This window comes from Macrotis lagotis, chromosome X (assembly GCF_037893015.1).
Source record: "Macrotis lagotis isolate mMagLag1 chromosome X, bilby.v1.9.chrom.fasta, whole genome shotgun sequence".
NCBI classification, from domain to species: domain Eukaryota; kingdom Metazoa; phylum Chordata; class Mammalia; order Peramelemorphia; family Peramelidae; genus Macrotis; species Macrotis lagotis.
In genome coordinates this window covers 466,033,189-466,056,596 of record NC_133666.1, presented here as the reverse complement: position 1 = coordinate 466,056,596, position 23,408 = coordinate 466,033,189, and the positions used below count along the sequence as shown (strand labels likewise).

General features: G+C 32.5%; 1 protein-coding gene across 1 annotated transcript in view; it reads right to left on the bottom strand.

Moving 5' to 3' along the window:
- PTPRM (protein tyrosine phosphatase receptor type M) overlaps nt 1-23,408 on the bottom strand; it is a 1,090,562-nt gene that overhangs the window by 348,277 nt on the left and 718,877 nt on the right. Inside the window, exon 14 of the mRNA XM_074202077.1 lies at nt 19,443-19,517. Within this exon, the coding sequence (XP_074058178.1) occupies nt 19,443-19,517 (75 nt within the window). The remainder of the gene's footprint in view (nt 1-19,442; nt 19,518-23,408) is intronic.

Here is a 23,408-nt window from a genome sequence, read left to right as displayed (position 1 = left end):
CAGTACAATAATCAGGTACAATTTTAGGGTATCTGTGATGCAGAATACCATCTGTATCCAAAGGAAGAATTGTGGAGTTTAAACAAAGACCAAAGACTACGACCTTTAATTTTTTTTTTTAAAAAAAGTTATCTTATTATGTAATTTTGCTACTTCTTATATTTTATTTTTTCCTTAAGAGTATGATTTTGATCAATGTACAGCATGGAAATGTATAGCATAGGAAACAATGTAAAGACTATCAGACTACCTGTTGTGGGAGGTGGGAGGAGGGAAGCAAGATTAGGGGAAAAAATTGTAAAACTCAAAAATAAATAATTTTAAGAATAAACAAATTAGTGGGCTTAGATATCATTTAAATAATAAATCTTTTAAAGTACCAAAAATTTTCCACCAACATTTACTTTTCTCTCTGTAGAGCCCCCATTTTTTCCTATTAATAATCCCTTGATACTTTTTATAGGATATTTCTCTTTAAATTTACATTAAGATCTTCACAGAAGTATATTCTTGAGGGAATCAGGAAGACAACGGGAAACGAGAACTCTAAGGCCAATTATTAATTCCATTAGTTTCTCCTTTTTATATTTAACTTCAAGTATTTCAGGTGAAGTTGAGTAAATTGAGTAAGATGACATGGCAGCTTACACGTAGCCTTAACTTTACAAACTATCACTGCTAATCACATTTATAACTAAAACACTAATTTGAGCAAAGACATAATTGTATAAATAGCAGCCCTACTGTGCATGCTAGAAGATGCCAGGGAAAAAATAGAACTTTCCAGAAAATACATGCTGGATAGGAAAACTGGGCAGCATACTTCTTGATCAAACTTGCATCAGTGATAAAATATAATGCAGAGGATAAATCAACAAAAAGAATAATATTGATGGTTTAAAGTTATACCTCAGTGTTCAAAAGTAGTGAAGTATATGTCAATATGAAAATTAACTAGACATGTATTAGGAAGACAAGAAATGCTACAAAATGGCAAAAATTCAATCATTAAGCATAAACCATTTTTCAAGATAATAAATCAGAGATTATTAGAGGTCTTTAAATCATCCAACATTGCTGCCAATTATCACCATTATTAATCAAAATTGTATTATATATGGTGCTACAATGCTGACAAGAAAAAGCAACTGAAGGAATTTGAATAGGCAATGAGGAAACAAGATTATTACTCTTTGGAAAGGATATGAAGATAAACTAAGAGAAACTTAAGATATTCAACTAGAACACTGAAATAATTAACAACTTCAGCAAAGTTACAGAATATAAAATAAAACCACAGAAATCAGTATTTCTGCAAAGTCACAACAAATTCCAAATGCAAGAGATAAAGAAAGATAAATTTCATTTAAATTAATTGCAGATAATATAAAATTGCCAAGACAAACTCAGGAACTATATGATCATAATTAAAAAATACTTCTTATGCAAGAAAGTCAGATTCAAACAATTGGAGAAATACTGATTGCTCATGGGAAGATTCACATATAATACAAAGGACATTTGTACCTAAATCATTTTACTTATTCTGTTCCATAACAATTAAACTATCAAAATTTATTTTATATAGCTAGAAAAAAATAATAAAATTCATCTGGAAGAAAAAACTATAAAGAATATTGAGGGAATCAATAAAAAAGAATGAGACAATGGCTTAGCAGTACTAGATCCCAAACTGTTACAAAGTGGTAACCATCAAAATAATCTGATATTGGCTAAGAAATAGAATGGTGGATCAGTGCAATATATTAAGTACACAATATACAATAATAAATAACCACTGTAATCTAGAATTTGAAAAAATACAAAGATACAAGTTGGAACAAGAAATCACTATTTGGTAAAAAACTGCCAAGAAAACTAGAAAGCAGAAACTAGTTATCGATCAATGTTTCATATTGTATACCAAATAAAGTCAAAAGGGTCATATAATTCATACTTATAGGATCATAAGCAATTTATGGGAACATGAAATATTTTACTTGTCAGATTAAAGGGTAGGGAAAGAATTTGTGACCAAACAAGAAATGGAGAGCATTGTGGGATGTAAAATAGATACCGCTGATTACATTAAATTAAAGGGTTTTTTTGTGCAAACAAAACTGATGCAGCCAAGATGAGAAGGTAAGCAAAAAACTGGGAAAGAACTTTTGTAGCAAGTTTCTCTGATAAAGGATTCATTTATCAATTATAAAATAATATAAAATTATAAGAAAATGATTTGATTAGTAGATAAGTGGTAAAAGGATATGAACAGGTAGTTCTCAGAAGAAGTCAAAGTTATCCATAAATCATATGAAAAATGTTCTACATTACTATTTAGAACTCTGAGGCACTACCTACCCCCACAAACATCAGATTGGTTGATATGATAGAAAAGGAAAATAATAAATGTTGGACCGATGTGAAAAAATTGGGACCCTAAGGTGTTATTGCTTGAGTTGTGAACTGATCCAACCACTCTGGAAAACAATTTGGAATGATAACCAAAGGGTTATAAAACTATACATATCCTTTAATGCAAGAATATCTCCAATATCTCTATCCTAAAGATATTAAAACAAAGGAAAAATACATCTATGTACAGAAATATTTTTGGCAAGCTTCTTGTGGTAGTAAAGAACTTGAAATTGAGAGGAAGCCCAGGGGAATGGCTTAACAAGATAAGGTACATGATTGTGATGAAATAGCATTGTGCTATAAGAAATGATAAGCAAGATGGTTTCAGAAAATCCTGGGACTCAATATTAAGTCAGCAGAATCAGGATAATATTGTACAAATTTTTCAACATAAGACAATTAGAATTGTCTTGGTTTATTGTATTGCAGAAAATAGCTGTTACATTACAATTATGCTTTTAAAAATGCTATGCATCTATAAATGACTGATAGAGTCTAAACTGAGAATCTATAAATGACTGATAGAGTCTAAACTGAAGCATAATTTTTCCCTTTATTTTTCATGGGAGTTTATTTGGCAGAGGGGCCTGTATTTTCTTTTGCAGCATAGCTAATATTGAACTATTTCTTACATGACTTTACATGTGTAACTATCAAATTATTTACCCTCTCAAGGAGAGATTAAGGGAGGGAAAGAATTTGAAACTCAAAATTCAAAACAAAATGAATGTTAAAAGTTGCTATTATACATAATTGGAAAATTATATAAAATTTTAAAAAATCATTCATCACTTCTGAGGAAGGTTTTTCATTAGATACGGAAACCTCAACTCTATTTCCAATGTTTTGGTTTTGGATTTGTTGGGAAATAAATTCATGGTGAAAACTAATAATGGTGTTTTTTTATTTTAAAGGATTATGGATCTCAATTTTATATTTTAGACACAGTGGTGCTTCTTATATTTTTCCCACCCAGAAAAATGAGGGAGTAGATCTGTAATGCTACAACAGATAAAAACCATGAACAGAAATCAAGATGTACATGCTGAAAGTAGAATAGGCAAAAACATATAAAGCAAGCACATCAAAGAAGTAAGAAAATAACAAAAAGTATTTAATAAAATCATAGATTCACAGAACATTAGAGCAAGAAGCACCCTTTAGATCATCTAGTCCAATTCTTTGACTATATAAATAAAGACATGAAAATTCAGAAATTAACTAAGTTAGCTAAAATTTGAATCTAGGTCTCCTTCAGATACTGGTCTTCCTAAAAGGGGGGAATACAAAATATGGATCAAATTATCTTGCCTCCACACATAAAAGGTAATAATTTGAAGGGCAAAATCTAGAGTTCTAAGTAAAAATTTGACATGATGGCCACATAAGTTATAGTCCCAGGCTGATACGTAGATAAATTATATTATTTAGATGCTGTATTGCTAGAGAATTTACTATCATGAAAGGAAATTTGTTTTTAGGTTTTTTTTCTTTTTTTGCAAGGCAAATGGGGTTAAGTGGCTTGCCCAAGGCCACACAGCTAGATAATTATTAAGTGTCTGAGACCAGATTTGAACCCAGGTACTCCTGACTCCAAGGCCAGTGCTTTATCCACTATGCCACCTAGCTGCCCCCTGAAAGGAAAATTTTATCAGAGATCCATGCTGAGAGGATAAAATTTATTAATTCCATGAAGATTATCAACCTTTTTTTCAATGGCTGTTTCTAAAAGTAATTTAGTCTTCCAAATGAAAATCACAGGGAAGACAGACTTTCAGCTAAGTCTTTTTTTTTTTTTTAAGGATGGTCTCTTCTCCCATTACCCAACATCTCTTATTCTGTTTTCTAGCATCAGACCCTGGAGTCTAAGAAAAGTTATTACATGAGGAGATTTGCAATCCATTTTGATTGTGTTTTATTGCAATGTGTTTTCATGTGCTCTCTGGAGAAGGTACATTGCTGAAGAACTGTCAAAAAGAGAGTCAGTTGATGTTTAAGCAAGGACACTGAAGAACAAAAGGAACCCAAAGGAACAGTACAATCGAGTCAGTCTGGGGTTTCACTTAGCACACCAGGCTACTGGGAAGCAGAGAATTTCCTGCTTTAGGCAATGACTTTAAAATAAAGCAAATGGATTTTTTTTTTAATTTTGAAAACTCAATCACTTCTTTTTATCATCAACAGAGCCATCATTGCCAGTAGCAAGATAATAGCAAGATATTTTTATACTGTTGCTATTTCCATTCAAAAGTCAAATAAATGGAAAATGACTTCAGTTAGGGGAACTGGGAGGAAGTCATCACTACAAGTCCTGATATGGTAGAAAAACAGTGCTGTATGTATAGTTGAATACTCCTTAGGGTCCAATGCAGTCAAAGTTTGAGTGTATATGTGTGTGCATGTATGTGCAACTAATGTCCTACATATAACATAACTCATAAACCAGACCAAGTCCATTCATTTTCCTTTAATTTTAATTTATAATGTTAGATCAACTGTAAAGTTCCAAATCAGGAAACAGCCCATTCTCATAGGTTGCAAATTAACTGCTACTAAGTAAAGTAGGTAGATCCTGAAAATCAATGATTATGCAGTTAAAAGACCATAGCTGAACAGGACAGAGTGTAAGAGGATTACTGGGTCCTGGATCCCACATAAAATATATTAAACTTCTATAATAAGTGTTGCATATTTTTAGTAAGGGAGGCAGTATATTAAGATGGATTTAAGAGGAATGTAAGATCAGGAGCGAAGGAGCTTTAAGGTTAAGTCTTTGTTTCTACATATTTACCATTCAACATATCTAGCATTCAGTCAAAGAGATTTGGGTTACATAATTTTTTAAAGTTCCATGGAAGAATTCTTTGACACTAAACGAACTTAGAAAACAATGAATTTAAAAAAAGGTCTAAGAAAGAGTAAAAATAATTGCAGACTAATTACCAGTGCCCCCACACCACCCCAGACCCCAACAAAACTACCAACCACCAACAAAAACACTAAAAGTAGCATGGAAATTTTTTAGTATGACAAAATTTTAATAATATTGCTTGAGGAAATTTAAAGCCTTTCCTATACTCATGGATATAATTATGTCAACACTATCAAAGGGACTATTCTGGTACACAAAATATCACACTCCAACTAGCAGTCACTCTCCAAAGTTTATGCAGACAAATGGAAAATCAGGTCTTTCATCATCAACTCCACTAGAATAATGGACACTGGGCTATTTTTATAATTGCTTACATAAGGAGAACTATGTCATTGATAGGAATCATGCAGGTTTATTCAGATTAGAAGTAGGAAGATGAATGTAAAGCACTCATCTCAAATGTATGGTTCTGAGAACTGAGGAAGAAGCAGAGAGGTTTGAGTCTGCTGCTCAAGTATGATAATAAGAAAATGCATGACTATTATGCTGGGTGAGATATAGTTTTCATCCTGTAGTGGGACACATCTGCCAAGGGTCTTGTATCCTTGATTTTGGAATAAACTTGACCTTGTTATCTAAAACTGCCATATAATAAAGAGCTAGTTTTTCAGCATAAGACAGGTGAAACAATAACAGACAGACTTTCTTAATTTCCTTTGCAAATGAGACTTTTTATGAATCGTAGTCTTCAAGTGATGCTTCAAGTGATATAGCACAGGTACAATGAGTTTTCATCTGATTCAGCAGGTCAGACAGCTATAACTACAAGGTTACAAGTATTCCAATATAGGATCAAAGAATATTTTTTTCTTTCAACTTTCATTTTTTTTGGTTTCAACTTACAATTTCCACACTAAGATTTTTCTCCTTGATTCTATTACATTCAGTAAAATTTGCAAAACTTTTCTTCAAAAAAAATCTCTTGAGGTGGCTAGGTGGCGCAGTGGATAAAGCACCGGCCCTGGAGTCAGGAGTACCTGGGTTCAAATCCGGTCTCAGACACTTAATAATTACCTAGCTTTGGGCAAGCCACTTAACCCCATTTGCCTTGCAAAAACCTAAAAAAAAAAGACTTCAAAAAAAAAAATCTCTTTCCTATTCTTTCTGTGTTCTTTAATCCTTCATTCTCATCTTCCAATTATATGAAAAAGTATTGGAATTTTAAAAAATTTTCATATTTTAATTAAACATTTTGGAGAACATTATTGTTGTAGTGATAAAATTGTCAGACAATTTTAATACATACAAAATATTTTAATTTTGAAGATAGGAAAAATAAGATGATCATTAAATCATGGTTATCTAAAAATTCTACATCAGAGCAAAGTATATGAGCTTTTCTTCCAGATTGTTCCTTAAGTTCAAGGGGTCAATAATTTCGTTATCTTTCATGAAGCAACAATATTAAAAAGAAAATCTCAAACCTAGGGTCAAACAATGAACAAGCATTTCATAAGTATGAACTACAGCATTGGTGTGAATAAAAACACATAGGATAAATTATCTTCACTGATTTACCCTAATCATTATTATACTGGTTCCTATTTTTCTTAATAAGACATTAAGGAGTATGATTTCTTTGGTATCACTACTCTCTACACAAATGTAGATCACAAGCTTTCAGTTACTTCTGCATGCTTTATGAGTTGTTATGGTCAAAAAAGTTCATCATTCCCTTACGGCCAAGAGGTTAATGGATTTAGTTAGGCTAGCCCCTGAGCGATAGATACATTGCTCTGACCATACTCAAAGTTTTTCTAGCTTTTTTTGTTGGAAATACGTTGTCAAAGGTTAATACTTTGCTGACACAACCTTTTTATAAAACAAAATCATCTCTTCTAAGTAATGTTGAGCATTAGAGTGGGACTTTAAAGACATTAAGTATTATCATCAATGACATAATAATTAAATATGAAATCTGAAACTAGACCACATGTTCTGAACAAGGCAAAAATGATTTCATATGTTCATAAGAAATATTTCAAATATAAAAACTAATGTATATATGAAATAAAAACATTTAAAATGTTCTTGAATATTGCTTTAATAGTATTTTTATATTTTTTGCCCAAAGCAAAGCTTGTTCATTTTAAATTCAGAAACTTAATTCTGACATTTTCTTTCACACATCTGTACTACACCACTTGAATAAAGCCAGAAATGACAAATTGGCTATAAAGTTGCTGTCATTTGTGTTTTTTTAAAGCCTCTGTTCTTAAAGGGAAGGATTATGTAGACAGCAAGTTTTGGTTTCTTGTATTATTTGAGATTTCTGTTGATAGGAACTCAAAGTGAGAAATATTTTTGAGAGAATAAATGGTTCTTTTGGCACAGAAGAAAACAGTGGCACTAGAAGTGGTAAGTTTTACATTTTGTGCCTTAAAATTTCACTGGGACTGAAAAATAACTGCATGTTTTTGTTATATTGTTCTTGAAATCAAATATCTGACATCTGACTCAGTATCTCACTCCTAAAAAGCAAGGAAAAAAGGCCCACCATCTCCCATGGCATTCCTGTATCCTCTCACCATTTCCTTGTAACTATACTGTTTTATAGATGAAACTGCCATAGCAAAATGACAAATATAACACATAAAAGAACAAAAAGGAGCAATAAATCACTAGTGACACTAGAGCCCATTAAAATGCATTCAGCTAGAGTTGCAGAAAGTAAGATCCCCCCCCCTTCACTTTACAGTCTTTCCAACTGAACAGGAAATTTCAGAATCCTCAGACTACCTTTGTAGAAAATTCTGAAATTCCAATATAACAAGCACAACAAAATTCTCCCTTCATGTAGTTTTGACATTGACCTCCATCTTGAGTGCTTCAATAAGAAGGGGTGGCCATTCCAGTTTTGAAGGTCAACATTGAAGCATAGCAAAATGGCCTCTGATATCAGGACTTTTTGCCCATTAAAATTCCACTGGAATTTAAATAGTCTTTTATATTTAAAAATTGTTTTAAGATTACCCTTTTGAGAATTATGATAACAATTTTTTTGATTAGAAACAAGGATTAAGGCAGTTAGGGAGGGAATAGACCTTGAATAACTACATGTGGATTATATAACACTAGACGACATTGCACTGAATGAACTGAACAAAATTTATTTTGCCATTCTTGTTAAGAATAAAACCAGAAAAAGGAAATTGTAGCTAAGAGAAAAGATGACATAATCATTTTTTTGAAAAATAATAAAATGAGTAATAAAAGTTGATTTTTCATCAAATAACCAAAGGCAAAAAGAATCATCATTTTATAGGCTATTTAGTCATCTCATATTTTAATTCTCTTAAGTATTTGCATATTAAATATAGTTTATGCATCAACATTGGTTGCAGAAGATGAAAAAATAAAGAAATTCTACATAAAAGTAGGGAAGATCCTCCAAAATAAATCAATATTCATACTGACACTGTTTCAAAGCAAAGTTAGGAATAGGTGAAGACAGAGGAATATATCAGAAAGCATGAGACCCAATGAAGTTATGAACATGAAACTGAGGACTTAGAGACTACACAGAAGCCTCACATTTTCACATGATGAATAATTTCTTTGAGAGAAGAAACAGTGTGTAGGCACAAGGAATAATCCCCTAAGAAAAGAAAATTGATTACATTTTAACAAACAGGAAAAGATGTTATTGATCTTTCAAGTCATTGCTGTCAGTTGTCAATGTAGAGTCAGACCATTTATTACAGCAGAGATTAGAATTAATAAAAAACAAAATAAAGTAATAATTTAGAAAGATTATGGCTGCAACTGAAACAAATAGGTAACAGACAACATAAATGATACTGACAATTATAACAATTTTATACTGAAAGTTAAATAATGTAATAATAAGGCTATAACAAGAAAATAAAAACCTAAAAAATGCTTTAGTCAATACTTGACTTACAAGAGAGACAGACACAGAGAGATGAGAAAGAGAACAGCCAAGAAAGATGATGTTAGATTGTGAATATTACTGCCTCATAAAGCAGTGAGATGAAGTATAGGGTAAAAATTATTATTCATAAGATTGGTAAGAGACTTTACTTAGCAAAGTTAACCTGAGGGAATTCAAGAATGAAAACGAAATCAGTTCAATACACAGGAAAAAAATGGAAAAGATCTGCAAAGATTATTTTAAAATCCTAAACTCTTTTCACAGTGATAAATGCACAAACCACATTTGGATTCAGAAGCAATTAGTGAGTAGAATTCTGAACATAAAGGCCAGAAGATCTGAGTTAAAATTCTACTTCAGCCACTTATTAGTTGTGGGATTCTAAACTGTTAAATGAGAGTAATAATAATAGCATTTACCTCCTAGGGTTCTTGTAAAGATAAAATGAGATAATATTTGTTCAGTATTTTACATATTTTAAAGAATTGCATAAATATCAATTATTTAGCTAACACTTTTGACTCTTACATTAATGTCTTGATTTGCTTATAAAGGCAGAAAAGGCACCAAAGTGACTAAAGACAAGATAAGCAGTTGGACTGGATCTGGTGCACATAGAAATGAGCCATTGAAGAGGCGACACAATTGTTAGGCAGCAAAAGATTGATTTTTGAGGTATATAAAGGAGGGAAAGAGGGCACAGACATGAAAAAAAAACTGCAAATCTCATTAAGACAAAGAATATCAACATGTTTGGAATATTTTCTTATCCATACAAAAATTTTATGAGAATCATCTGCAATACATCAAGGACATCTTAAATGACTACTTTGAACTTTAAACATCCAGACTTTCACAATTGGTTTGCCATAGTGGGCCACAGCTTTATTATGATGGAATTGATTGGGAAGCAAAAGAAACAAAACTCGGAAATAACATAAAATTCTAATAACAAGAAAATTATGCTTTAAAAACTCTCTTCCAACAAAATATCTTCCATAAATTCATCAAAATCATTGATTTTGTTAATAAAAGTATATTGATCAAATGGGGCACTAATACATTGTTGGTGGAGCTGTGAACTCATCCAAACTTTCTGGAGAGCAATTGGAATTATGCCCAAAGGACAACAAAAATGTACATACCCTTTGACCCAGCAATACTACTACTGGGTCTATACCCTGAAGAGATTATGAAAAAGGGTAAAAGCATCACTTGTACAAAAATATTTATAGCAGCCCTGTTTGTGGTGGCAAAGAATTGGAAATTAAGTGAATGTTCTTCAATTGGGGAATGGCTTAACAAACTGTGGTATATGTATGTCATGGAACACTATTGTTCTATTAGAAATCAGGAGGGATGGGAATTCAGGGAAGCCTGGAAGTATTTGCATGAACTGATGCTGAGCAAGATGAGCAGAACCAGAAAAACACTGCAACAGCAACATGGGAGTATTGATCAACTTTGATGGACTTGCTCATCCCTGCAGAGCAATAACCAGGGACAGTTCTGCGCCATTTGCAATGGAGAATACCATCTATATCCATTCGAAAGAATTATGGACTTTGAACAAAGACCAAAGACTATTACCATCAAATTAGAAAAAAAACTTTAGATTATTAAGTCATTTTACTATCTCATACTTTATTTTTCTTCCTTAAGGATATGCTTTCTAAGTCATTAAATTCAACTGAGATCAATGTATAACATGGAACCAATATAAAAACTAACAGAATGCCCTCTGTGGGGGGTGGGGGGAGGGAAGCAAGAATGGGGGAAAAATTGTAAAACTCAAAATAAATAAAAGCTATCTTAAAGAAGAGTATATTACAGAGAACTGAGTCAAATTTTTTTAAAAAAAGGCATTCCTCAGTTGACAAATGGTCAAAGGATATGGAAAGGCAATTTACAGATGAGAGATCAAAGCAATCCATAGTCATATAAAAAATTGCTCTAAATCATTACTTATTAGAGAAATGCAAATTAAAGCTTCTCTGAGGTACCACCTCATACCTCTCAGACTGGCCAATATGACCAGAAAGGATAATAATCATTGTTGGAAGGGTTGTGGGAAATCTGGGACACTATTACAGTGTTGGTGGAGTTGTGAACTCATCCAACCTTTCTGGAGAGCAATTTGGATCTATACCTAAAGGGCAACAAAAATGTGCATACCCTTTGTTCCGGAAATATTACTGGGTCTTTACCCTGAAGAGGTGATGAAAAAGGGTAAAAACATCACTTGTACAAAAATATTCATAGCAGCCCTGTTTGTAGTGGCAAAGAAGTGGAAATCAAGTAAATGTCCTTCAATTGGGAAATGATTTAGCAAACTGTGGTATATGTATATCATGGAAAACTATTGTTCGATTAGAAACCAGGAGGGATGGGAATTCAGGGAAGCCTGGAAGAATTTGCATAAACTGATGCTGAGTGAGATGAACAGAACCAGAAAAACACTGTATACCCTAACAGCAACAAGGGGGCGATGATCAAACCTGATGGACTTGCTCATTCCATCAGTGCAACAATCAGGGACAATTTGGGGCTGTCTGCAATGGAGAATAGCATCTGTATCCAGAGAAAGAACTGTGGAGTTTGAACAAAGACCAGGGACTTATTAACTATAATTAAGGGGGAAAAAACTGATATCTTATTGTCTGATCTTGCTATCTCTTATACTTTATGTTTCTTTCTTAAGGATATGATTTCTCTCTCAGCACATTCAATTTAAATCAACATATACCATAGAAACAATGTAAAGACTGGCAAATTGCCTTCTGTGGGGGGGGGGGAAGTAAGATTGGGGGAAAATTGTAAAACCCAAAATAAAGAAAAATTTTAAATATTAAAAAAAGAGTATATTGATCATGTATAGCATGGAAACAAGGTAAAGACTGTCAGACTGCCTTCTGTGGGGGGTGGGGGAGGGAAATGAGATTGGGGGAAAAATTGTAAAATTCAAAAATAAATAAATAAATAAATGTATATTGATCAGAAGCTCTCTGATCATATACATCAGGTCTGGGAGACACATGCTTATCAAGGATGTTTGTCATTTTTATGAGGGAAACCCAATAGAAAGTTTAAGTTAAAAGTTGTGAATAATAAGGTCTTTCAAGGGCTCATATCTGTGGAATGATATTGTAGTGGTTGTATCAAGATCAGGGACTCTTCAGAACCTATTAGAAGAAATCTGTAACTACTCAAAAGAGTCAGACCTCACCCATTATACAAGAAAAGTTCAACTGTATGAAAAATGTTTACTGTTTTGAATAATCAGTGCAGTTGGATGGACATCCTATAGAGTTTGTTCATTAGCATGTATATCTAGGATACTACAATAGTCAATGAGATGAGATCAGAGTTAAATAAGGGGAAAGTGACAATGCAGAGCTCTTTAAGAATTTGAAACTCCTTTCTTGAAAAACTCATGTTTTTTTTCCACAAAGACTTCCAATTTCAATATTTATATTCCATTAAAGTTGTTATATAGCTGTGAGATATGGGACACAATAGTCACAATAATAGCTAAAATTACTATAACCCCAAAGACAAAAGAGGGACCCCAGCCTAGATCTGATAGGACTGAAAATTGTAACAATTAGGAGAAGAGTAGAAGATATAAATAGAAAATTGAATGATAGAAAATTATTTTGAATCAATTAATTTGTAGTTTGTAGTTTTTACTGATCTATTTTTGTATATAAAACTTCTAAAAGGGGCATTTAAATTTTTAATACTTTTATGAAGTTTTGTCAAATGTCAAAGCAATCCCCAGATAATTAGCTATATATAATATAAAATATAATTATATAATTTAGTATAAAATCAATTTTGCTATTTCTTGATACTAGTAATATTTAACTCTTTTTGGATGTTCAACTGGATTGCTATATAAGCTTTTAAGGTCAGTGAACTTGTGTTATGTTTCTTTGTATCTCCCTGAGGACTCCATCACAGAGATGATAGCTTCCCACTTAATATTAACTGAATGAATATCCTAACTAGTAAAGTACAGAAAAGAATGTTTATGTTTTCACCAGGTCATTTTACAATGATGTAAAGTTATTTATTTCAGATGAAGAAAAACAATTAACTTACAACTCACTATACAATATTTTGTATACCATTTTTTTGCATGTGTCCCAGGAAATGGGACAAAAAGGTGCATCATGGGGTATTTCTGATTTATGCAATACTTGTGCTGGCCCTACTTCATGACTTTTTGTTTACCCCAAAAGCACTTCTCCACACCACCATCTAACACTGCTGATGCCCAAAGGAATAGATCACCTATTTGGTAGAGAAATGAATTCTGCCTAATAGTTGGAATTTAAGTTGGAAAATCATAACTCAAGCATTTAAGTGACTTCTTCACATCAACTAGTTCAGTGAATCAATGATTACATTTTCTGATGAAAGAAACTCAGCTTTTTTATAATACAAGGAGAAATGAGCTGACCTCCAAAGAAGAATATGTAACATGCATAATTACAAATGTGTTTTCTCTTTGATATGGTAAATTTGTTTGTGTTAACCACAGGTTAGTGCTCATTTTAAGTACTAACTTTTAACTAGGGAAACTTCTTTTAAAATATGGTACATTTTGAACATGCAGTATAAGAGGCATTTTATTTGTAAACACTTCAGGATATAGAACCTATCCTTCCAGGTACATGTGCTAACCAATCCAGTAAATAAAAAAATATGTTTACAAGGCATTATCTTCATAGCACTTGATTGCAGGTTAGGGTATTAAATCATGAACAAAAAATTTAATATACAACAAAGTGAATGAGGCACATTTTTTAACCTAAGAAAACTGCACTGAGAATCTGTTAATATGTCCAGTATTTTAAGAGAATATTAAATTTTATAGAAGTTAAAGGAACATAACCAGAATATCTGATATTAGGTAACACTTAAGCTTTGTATAACACTTTACGAATTTGTACCCAATAATAACTCTCTGAGATTATCATCAGTTCATACAGATAGTTATCATCAATTTACATAAGAGAAAACTGAGGATTGGAGAAATTAAATGACTTCACCATGGTCACAGAGCTAGTAAGTATCAAGAGCAGGAATGATTACAGATCTTTCTAACCCCAAGTTCAGCCTCATCTATGATACTACAATAAAGTATTCTAGGTGTAGTCACTTTTATTGTGAGGAAATGTGACATAGATAAGAAATTATACAAATAAAACACATTTCTCTTGCTTTTTTCAGGACTAGCTCCAAATTCTAATTCTCTTTTTCTAATAATATCTTGGATATATACTGTCTTGTTGAACTATCTTGCCCTGATTTCTGTTTTCTAAAGTTTTGTTCAAAATAATCATGAAGTTCTTTGATCACATTCACCCCAGGTCATATCATCAGGATGGAAAAACTGCAATAATTCTGTGAGTTTATAAACTATGGCTCCTTTTCTTTAAAAGAAAAAATACTAAAGCATTAAGCAAATGAAAAGTTCTTCCCAATAAATACTCCACACCTTAAAAAGTAAAAACAAAAGCCATAAAGGGAAAATAAATGAAGTTTTTTCCCCTCCCACTTCTGAAACACTAGAGAATATGAATCAAATATTTTACAAAATGAATAGTCTGGAGTATCAAAAGTCTAAACCAAATCTGATTCCAATTGTTTCACTGAGTTTGAGACCTTGGTCTTGATGAGCCAGGTCAATTTTACAGGGTTCTATGGGTTGTAAATGATAGGAATCCTCAGAATGAAGTAGTAAAGATCTTTTATACATAGTATGCTATTTAAATAAATCAATTAAGTAATACTCCTATCACTGAAAATCTGAAGATGCAGAAGACCCTAGTTTGGAGACAGACTAGACACTAGAGGAAGACACTAGAACCAACCTAGAATTTCAGTGTCGTATAGAAAAGAATTTAAGTCCAGCATGACAGAATGACAGATGGAACTTTCATTCCTGATGAAGTCTTCCTTCTATAAAACTGACTAATCATCATCCATTCTATTTGAAGGTAGCCACCAGAGAGGTCTTCCTTCAAGCCAAATACCTTATTCTATTGGATGGCTCTATTAGTAACATAAATAGGCTCATAGTCTCACGTATTTACTTCTGAAAGAGTCGTCAGAAAGGGGAAGGAGAAGAAATTAGACATGGTTCTAAGTACTTTATTGATATTATCTCATTTGTTGCTCACAGCAACTCTGGAAGGTGTTATTATAATCCTCATTTTAGAGTTGAGAAAGCAGAGGAAGACAGAGTTTAAGTGATGTTTCCAAGGTCATATGGCTTAGTAGGTATTGGAGGCTATATTAGAATCCAGATCTTCCCTGAATCCAGTCCCAGGATATATCCATTATTGTACCTACCTTGCTATAGAGGTCATCTAATTCGATGCCCAGGTTATAAATGAATATTACAACTATGTTTGTTTTCATTTGCTAGAATAAGATAAAGCTTAAATTATTCTATTTTTAAATTCTCTTGGGTTTTGTCTTTTGGAACCCAGGCAAAACAAAACTTTGAAGTCAGTAACCACACCTCTTCTCCTCCCATCCTTTCCCAAGATATTTCTTCTTCAAGAGAAACATTCCAAATTGTTTGTGTGTTTCATTTGATCTTTAAGGGCCCTTCACCATCTTAGCTGTCCTCTTTATGTGCTCAATGAGCTTATTAATGTCCTTCCTAAAAAGCAGTGCCCAAGAGTGAATACGATACTCCAGAGTTCATCTAACTAGGACAGATTTGCAACAGAGTTATTACTTCCCTTGCCACATCACAAAAGTTTATAGAGCCAGAAAGGTAAAAAAATAATTTAATACAACTCTCTCATTTCACAGATGGCGAAATTGAGGTCCAGAAGAGTAAAATAATTCCCAATGAAGCACAACTAACAAGTACTGAAACTTAGGTATTCAGATTTCAAGTTTTGTGCTTAATACCATCCTGGAAGACTGTACTAGAATGAGAAATTTAGAGGTAAAAAAAGAGTTCTCTAGCCAAATTATCTCATTAACAGGTAAAAAAACCCCTGAAGTTTAGCAAGTTTAAGTTACATAGAGAGCAAGTGGCAAAGGTGGGATTCAAACCAAGGGTCTCAGCCTCCAAATTAAGCACATTTTTTCTCTAGTATAATTAATTACCAAATGAAGTCAGTAAATAATATGTAGTAGAAAAGCGTTAATTCAATTAGAACAAAAGATAAATTAAGAGGCAGAACTGGAACTCAGGTCCTAACACTTTGAATAAAGATTTAAATTGTGATATATCATGAAATAGCCTTTCTCCTTGCCAAAGCTGTACTTCCCTCTGTACTTTGTTCTCACATTCTTTTATATTCAATTTCCTGATGGTATAGTCTTAAGTTTTGGGACAATTCTGAACATATAATTTTGACTCTTCTCTTTCTCAGCAATTGACAAATACTATTGAATCTACCTCTATGATATATCTCACATTTGTCCTGTTTTTCCTCTCTAGATATCGGTCTACAACCAATGCAGTCTCTTACCACATCCTATCACCCTTCACAAACTTTCTAATCAATCTTCCTAATCCTGAGGTTCACTGACCAATTGAAAAACCTTTTTTTAAAAAAAAAATTCTCTACTACTTCTTATGGACAGCTAAGTGGCACAGAAGGTAGAGTACCAAGAATACCTGAGTTCAAATCCAGCCTTAGACAGTTAATAGCTGGGTGATCTTGAGCAAGCCACTGCACTCTCTTTATTTACCCATCTATATAATAAATCACTCTAAAATCTTTGTAAAGAAAACCCAAACTGTGTTCTCAGAGCTTTAACAGGTGACTTAAACAACTAATCAACTATCTCTTAATCTGAGATCCTTCAGAATATAATTTAATAGCTGATTTTTTTTTTAGGCTTGCTTCACATTATTTATTTTTCTCCCAGCAAACTGACTTTGCCCTCATCTGATCTATTGTCTCCTGCCTCTGCCCATTCACTTAGACTGCTGAGTCTCATCTCATCTCCAAGGGCTAAAATCTTCATTTGCAGCTCAGTTCAGGAACTATCTCCTCTGTGAAGCCTTCTCTAATTATTTATTCCTAACTCTCCTGATTTTTTTCTTGAGTCTATTTCCATTATCATATTATATTCTAGATACTTCTGTGCATTTCATATCTTTCTTAGAAGACAGCAATGATCTTGATGGCAAGAACTACATCGTTTCACCTTTGCTTTCCAGGGAATTAAGATGGTATGAACAAATAGTTCACAGTTAATATAAGAAACATAGTAACTTTTATACTGCTTAGGAAATAGGAAGAAAGTCTCTTTCTCTACCATGTTATTTTTAGAATTTTTCCACTTAAGTATGTATGAACAGACCATGATTGACATAAGTGGAGAGGAGCTGAAAATAATTTTCTAGCACCAAGTCTGATGGTACACAGAGGGTTGGAGGGTAGTTAATACAGAGGCAAAGGAGTTCCAAATACTTAGTACTTAAAAGCTTCTTTGACTGACCATAGTCGGGGTCTCAATGTCAAAAAGATGGAAGCATGCTAGGGTTATCATCTAAATGTCAATATATCCCTTTGCCTACAGGTAAAAATAGTATATAGTAAGTGAAGCCTAGAATATGGCAGCAGAGAGCAGCATAGGAAACAGTTCAACTGGTGGACCAATGAATGCAAACATAGAGCATAATAGTCATAGAGTGTAATATGGCAACCTGAACCTTAACATCACCACCTTCCGAGGAGCAAACATTTATGGTTCCACAAAGGAAAGAGGGGCAAAATGGCAGGGACACAGGGGTTATTCTCAGACAGATTCATATAGCATATAGATAGAATTTTAGCCTTAAAGTGATTGGGAAATTGGATTTTCTTATTGTAAGAATTATTATTCGATAATTGCCCTGAGTTCTCTTGCTTTACTTGTAAAAGAATTATTTGTGGGGTGTTTTAGTATTTAAGTTTCAGCATTTTCTAGCAAAGCTTTATTTTCATGCATGATGATAGGAAATAATTCTTTGGTGGAGGTGTTTATTCAAGTTTATATTTTATGAACATTACATGCCTGCTTGGTTATAAAAGGACAATAAGCTAAAAAACTATTATTCCCTTCAAAAACAGCATCTGGATCTTGCCTGGGTACTTATGGCTATAAGTCAGGGAAAAGGCTCTGGTTCATTTTCTGATCTTTAGACTTAAGACATCTTCAAATATTTTATTCATTCTATTCATTCTTTGGTTTGAGGAATTCTACCATACTTTCTACTTTTTAAAAACATGTTATTTATTTAAGGCAATGGGGTTAAATGACTTGCCCAAGGTTACTCAGCTAGGCAATTGTTAAGTGTCTGAGGTTGCATTTGAACTCAGGTCCTCTTGACTCCAGGGCCAGTGTTTAGCCACTGCACCACCTAGCTGCCCCCTACTTTCTACTTTTTATTCTTGATACTCAAATCTCTTTTAGCTATTAGGAATGGACAAACGGATTTCCCAAGCTGATAAAGGTGATATTTTTGTACCTGAATTGAAAGTGAAGTCACTCACACATCTTAAGGACTGTTAAGTGATTCAAAAGATTTACATTGTGGATGTTTTATTTCAACATAAGCACTATATAAATAATATAGGTAAAGGTATAGAAAGATATACAAGTACTTTTTTGGAAAAGGACTCATATATTAAACAATCACTTTTTTCCTAATTTTATGCACATAGGATTCTGTTTGAACAGCCCAGGATGGCTTTATTTGTTAATACTGGTTAGGCAAGAGTTGTACAAAGTTAACACATTTGTAATTTAGACTTGGTTTAGTAATAGGAAATCTCTTTCACCCTTAAACTACAAAGTCTTATTATATTCATCTGGAAAATGAGGAACACATCTTCATGTACTTGAACTAAAACCCTATTCCATGTTTTGAATGTTGCAAGTTGAGAATAATTTCATTTCTCTAACACATTATGCCAGAGGGAACAAATCCACAGACAAGGTACACAATGAAAACATGCAGTGGAATTGAACTTTAAAAATGCATGAATATAAATGTACACAAAGAAGAGTGCCAAGCATGACAGAATTAAGGTATGGGACCAAATTAGAGGTCTAAAAATGGAGTAAACAATCCATAAGCAAAGAAGGAGATATGAAGGAGAAATAAAGTTGAAGAAAATGAAAAGGAAATGGGCAAGATGACTCATCTATACTTGAATGTCTGACCTGTTAGTTGCTCGTCGCCTGCAGCAGGGGCGATGCGAATGTATGGTGTTGTAAGCTGAGTCACGAGTATCGCAGCTAAGGCAAAGGAAGATTCCCAGGTCAGCATGCATGAGGGAAAAAAAAGCCAGACTGAAGCTAGGCTAGCAAGAATTCTTGGTCAATATATCAAGTTGTCTCAATTTCTTTCCAACAACCATAACAAAAAAAAAAAAGAGAAAGCATAGGAAAATTTGGTTTTCCCTCACTCTTTTTCTTTCATGCAGAGTCTTATGAGGCCATTAGATTGTTTAGTTACCAATCACTGACTCTGTCTGTGGTTCAGGTAAGAGCAATTGAAGGAATTAAAAAAAATTATATCCATTAATCAGAAATAAGAAATGGTTCCATCCAATCCTGAATGAGCATTTTTCAAAATTTGCTGCTAATTCAGATAAATCAGAGACTTATGACTTCATTTCTTCCTCTGGATATAGACGACAAGCATCTTGCCTATGGTCACACAGATAGGAAGCATCAATGGTGGGATCTGAACCCAGGTTTTCCTGATTCAAGTCCAGCATTTGAGCCACTATGGCAGGTTGCCTCCCAATTAAGAAAGATTTTTTTCCCCTTCTTCATCTTTCCTATTTGATTATTAAGATTTGGGTGCCCATATAAGTCAAAATTGGTTTTGGCCTCTTAAAATAGTCTAGAAATAAAATGTCTCATGAAGAAAAAATATGATCTTCTAGAATTAAATTCTAATCATCTATAACTTTTCCATTTAGAAATCTCATTCCAACCCCAATGCAACTTAAAAATTTCCCCAGAAGATTAAGTGCAAGAACACATATAAATTCATTTTTTTCGTTTGCCATTCCCAAAGCTGTAACAGTCAATTGTTGCCTAAGAAGGAATTAGGGTTCCTAAATATGACCTCTTGTGTTTCTTGATTTGCCAGCATAGTTCAACAACTGTCTTTAAGTGGTTAAAGGAGTTGTGACACACATATATTGAAAAAATATATAAATTAAAAGGTCAGATCTAACATGATACAGCTAGAAAATGATACAAAGAAAAAATATTGGAAAATTAAGGATAGGTTTAGATGAAAGATTACTAATTTACATGGAACAGCCTGGGTACTATTAGAAATGTGGCAGCGAGTGAGGAAAATAGATCATCTACCATCTGCAGACAATTAAACTCAAAACTGCTGCTGCATAATATTTTGAAATATCCCTCTGCAACATTCAAACAGAGCACTGCTCCTAGTAGCTGGAATGAAGCAGAGACTGAGTTTAAAATGTTACAATAGTCTTTCCCTCATTATTAATGAAAGCATTCCAATGTTGCTAGAGTTGATTAATAATCTAGCATTTTGATTAGAGAATTGAGGTCCCTAAAGACACTTACATAGTCCTTTAAGCAGGGAGTAAACAAGTTATAGAACAAGTTGTGCCAAGTAGACTCGAATTTGGAATAGAAACCAGAATTGCTACAAAGACTGCTTTTCAGGCATAAATTTCAGTGTGTGTGTGTGTGTGTGTGTTTGTGTGTGTGTGTGTGTGTGTGTGTGTGTGTGTGTGTTGATGAACTGTTAGTATTACAGGCAAGATCTGAAATGCTGTTTTATTAGTGACATGAATATAGGAAGTATTCCACGTAAAAACGTTTAGTCTGATCTCACTAGAAGTAGGTGCACTCTTCTCACTAGAAATAGTGAGACAAAACAAATTTCACATCTGCTAAAAAGTAATGACATTTATTTGAAGCTTTTATCACATCATTTCAACTTCTTTTTCCCATTATAGTTACACATGATAAATATTGGCTTAAATTTTTATGACTCAGTGTTCTACTCAATAGAAATTTTTGTTGTTTTGTAACTCAATGTTGCAAAGAATATTTGTAATTTTTGTAGAATAGTGTTTTAATCAATATGAAATGTATTAAAACCTAAAAGTTACTATACTTTGAAGGTCAAATTCTGAAATTACAAAGTTGCAATGGGCAGAAATGAGTCACTTCTGATATTCATGAAATATTTTCAATAAGGAAATAATAAAGAAAATTAAGATATACTGAAAACTTAAATGTTCAAATTCAGTACTGTAATATACAGTTTATTTAGACTTATTTTTTTATGGAATTAAGGAGGAACAACTTCAACATGAACAATTTGAATAGAAATATACTGTGTTTGGCATGTTAGTTCAATTGCTGAAATAAAGAAAAACACATGACTTTTATATTTCAGTGATCTTAAGATATCCTAGAGTTTTATTTATACAACAAAGAATCTTTCTGATTTGTATCTTTTAGTAGATATTCTCATTCTTGTAGCAACATACTTCTTTGTCTTGGATCCATCCCACGTGGTATTGTGGAACTAACAAAGTGTAATATTTCTTAGAATGATAGAATAAACAGGAAGACTAAGTACATTTTCAAGTGGAGAGAGAAACTCTAAATATTTTCAACTTTCACCAAAATAGGGAATTTAACTAGTACTTATCAGATCAACAAGGAAAATATTTCCACTGTTTCTGAATGTTTTTCAACAATTTCTTCCATCAAAATATTTGAAAATTGCAGCTTATATTTGCCATAGCAACTATCATCAGTGTAAGATAGGGGAAAGTTGAGATAGAAAACTTGCAAATTTTGATCATATTACTATATTAGGAGGCATCCTTTAAATGTCTGACTTTCAGATAAGATTATTTGTGATACATTTTCTGAGTTTTCTTAAAAAAATATTTTACTGTACTGCCTGTATTAAAAGTCGTGATGGGAAAGAGTCTGGCAAGTCCTGTCATCCACAGGTAAAGTAACAGTGATTCAAACAGCATTTCCCCAAGTTCAAATAATATACAGTTCTTACATGAAACCTCTTTGAAATCATACATATATATATGTATATTTTATGTATGAGTACATATATATAAGTATATTTCACATATTTATTTGCTATAAATATATAAATACAAAGTAAATTAAAATGATTTGGATGCTATTATATTTAATTAACATAAAATTACTTTTCAAAACTAAGTTAATCTTTGAAATATAAATAACTGTATATTTGTGATAGTTGTCTCTAACAATTTCAGAGAAATTTCTACAGGCCTAAAGACACCCCCACCTTAGAGAGTTCAAATTTATTATTTATCATACTTGCTCAAAATAACTGTATAGTATCTCATTATTAATTATATCTGAATATACCACCTTTTGGACAGGAAATTATTAACAGAATAAGATTCTTTACTAAAGTAAGATACTGTCATTTATTATTCAGTATGATTGTAGCCTCCCAAACTAACATTATAAAGAACTTCAAGAACACCTATTTTAAGGCAAGTATATAGAAGTAAGAATCTTTTACAGTAAAACCAAAGAATCTACTGATCTAGAAAAACAGCCCAAGTGAAAAAAATGTAAAAGTAGATATAAAAGCAAATTGAATTCTATAAGTTATATTTCCTTAAAAGTAGTCAAAAGTTATTCCTTTGGCTACAAAGCAGAGATAGATTAGAAAAAGCTATCTAAATGATATTTAAATTCTGATACATACTAGGGTAAGTGATCATTCTTTCTTCTCTATCTTTTCTCTTAGAATCTTAACCTTACTTCAAGGCATATCATGAGTATTGCTTTCTCTAGGAAGATTTTACTGATTCCCATTTTTTGGAACCTCAAATAATCTTATAACTACTTACCAATTAAGTAATTTTCAAGGATTTATTAAACACCTACCATGTTTTAGATAACATGATAAAATATAAACTCTAGATATATATGGATATATCTATATATGTATTTGTGTGTGTATGTATGTATATATATATATATATATATATGTTAAAATGGGAAAAGTCCCTGCTCTTAGAGAGCTTACATTCTAATAGAAGACAAAGCACAATGTATTATATGTTGTATTATTATTCATATATGAGTGATATTGTATGATATATATTACAT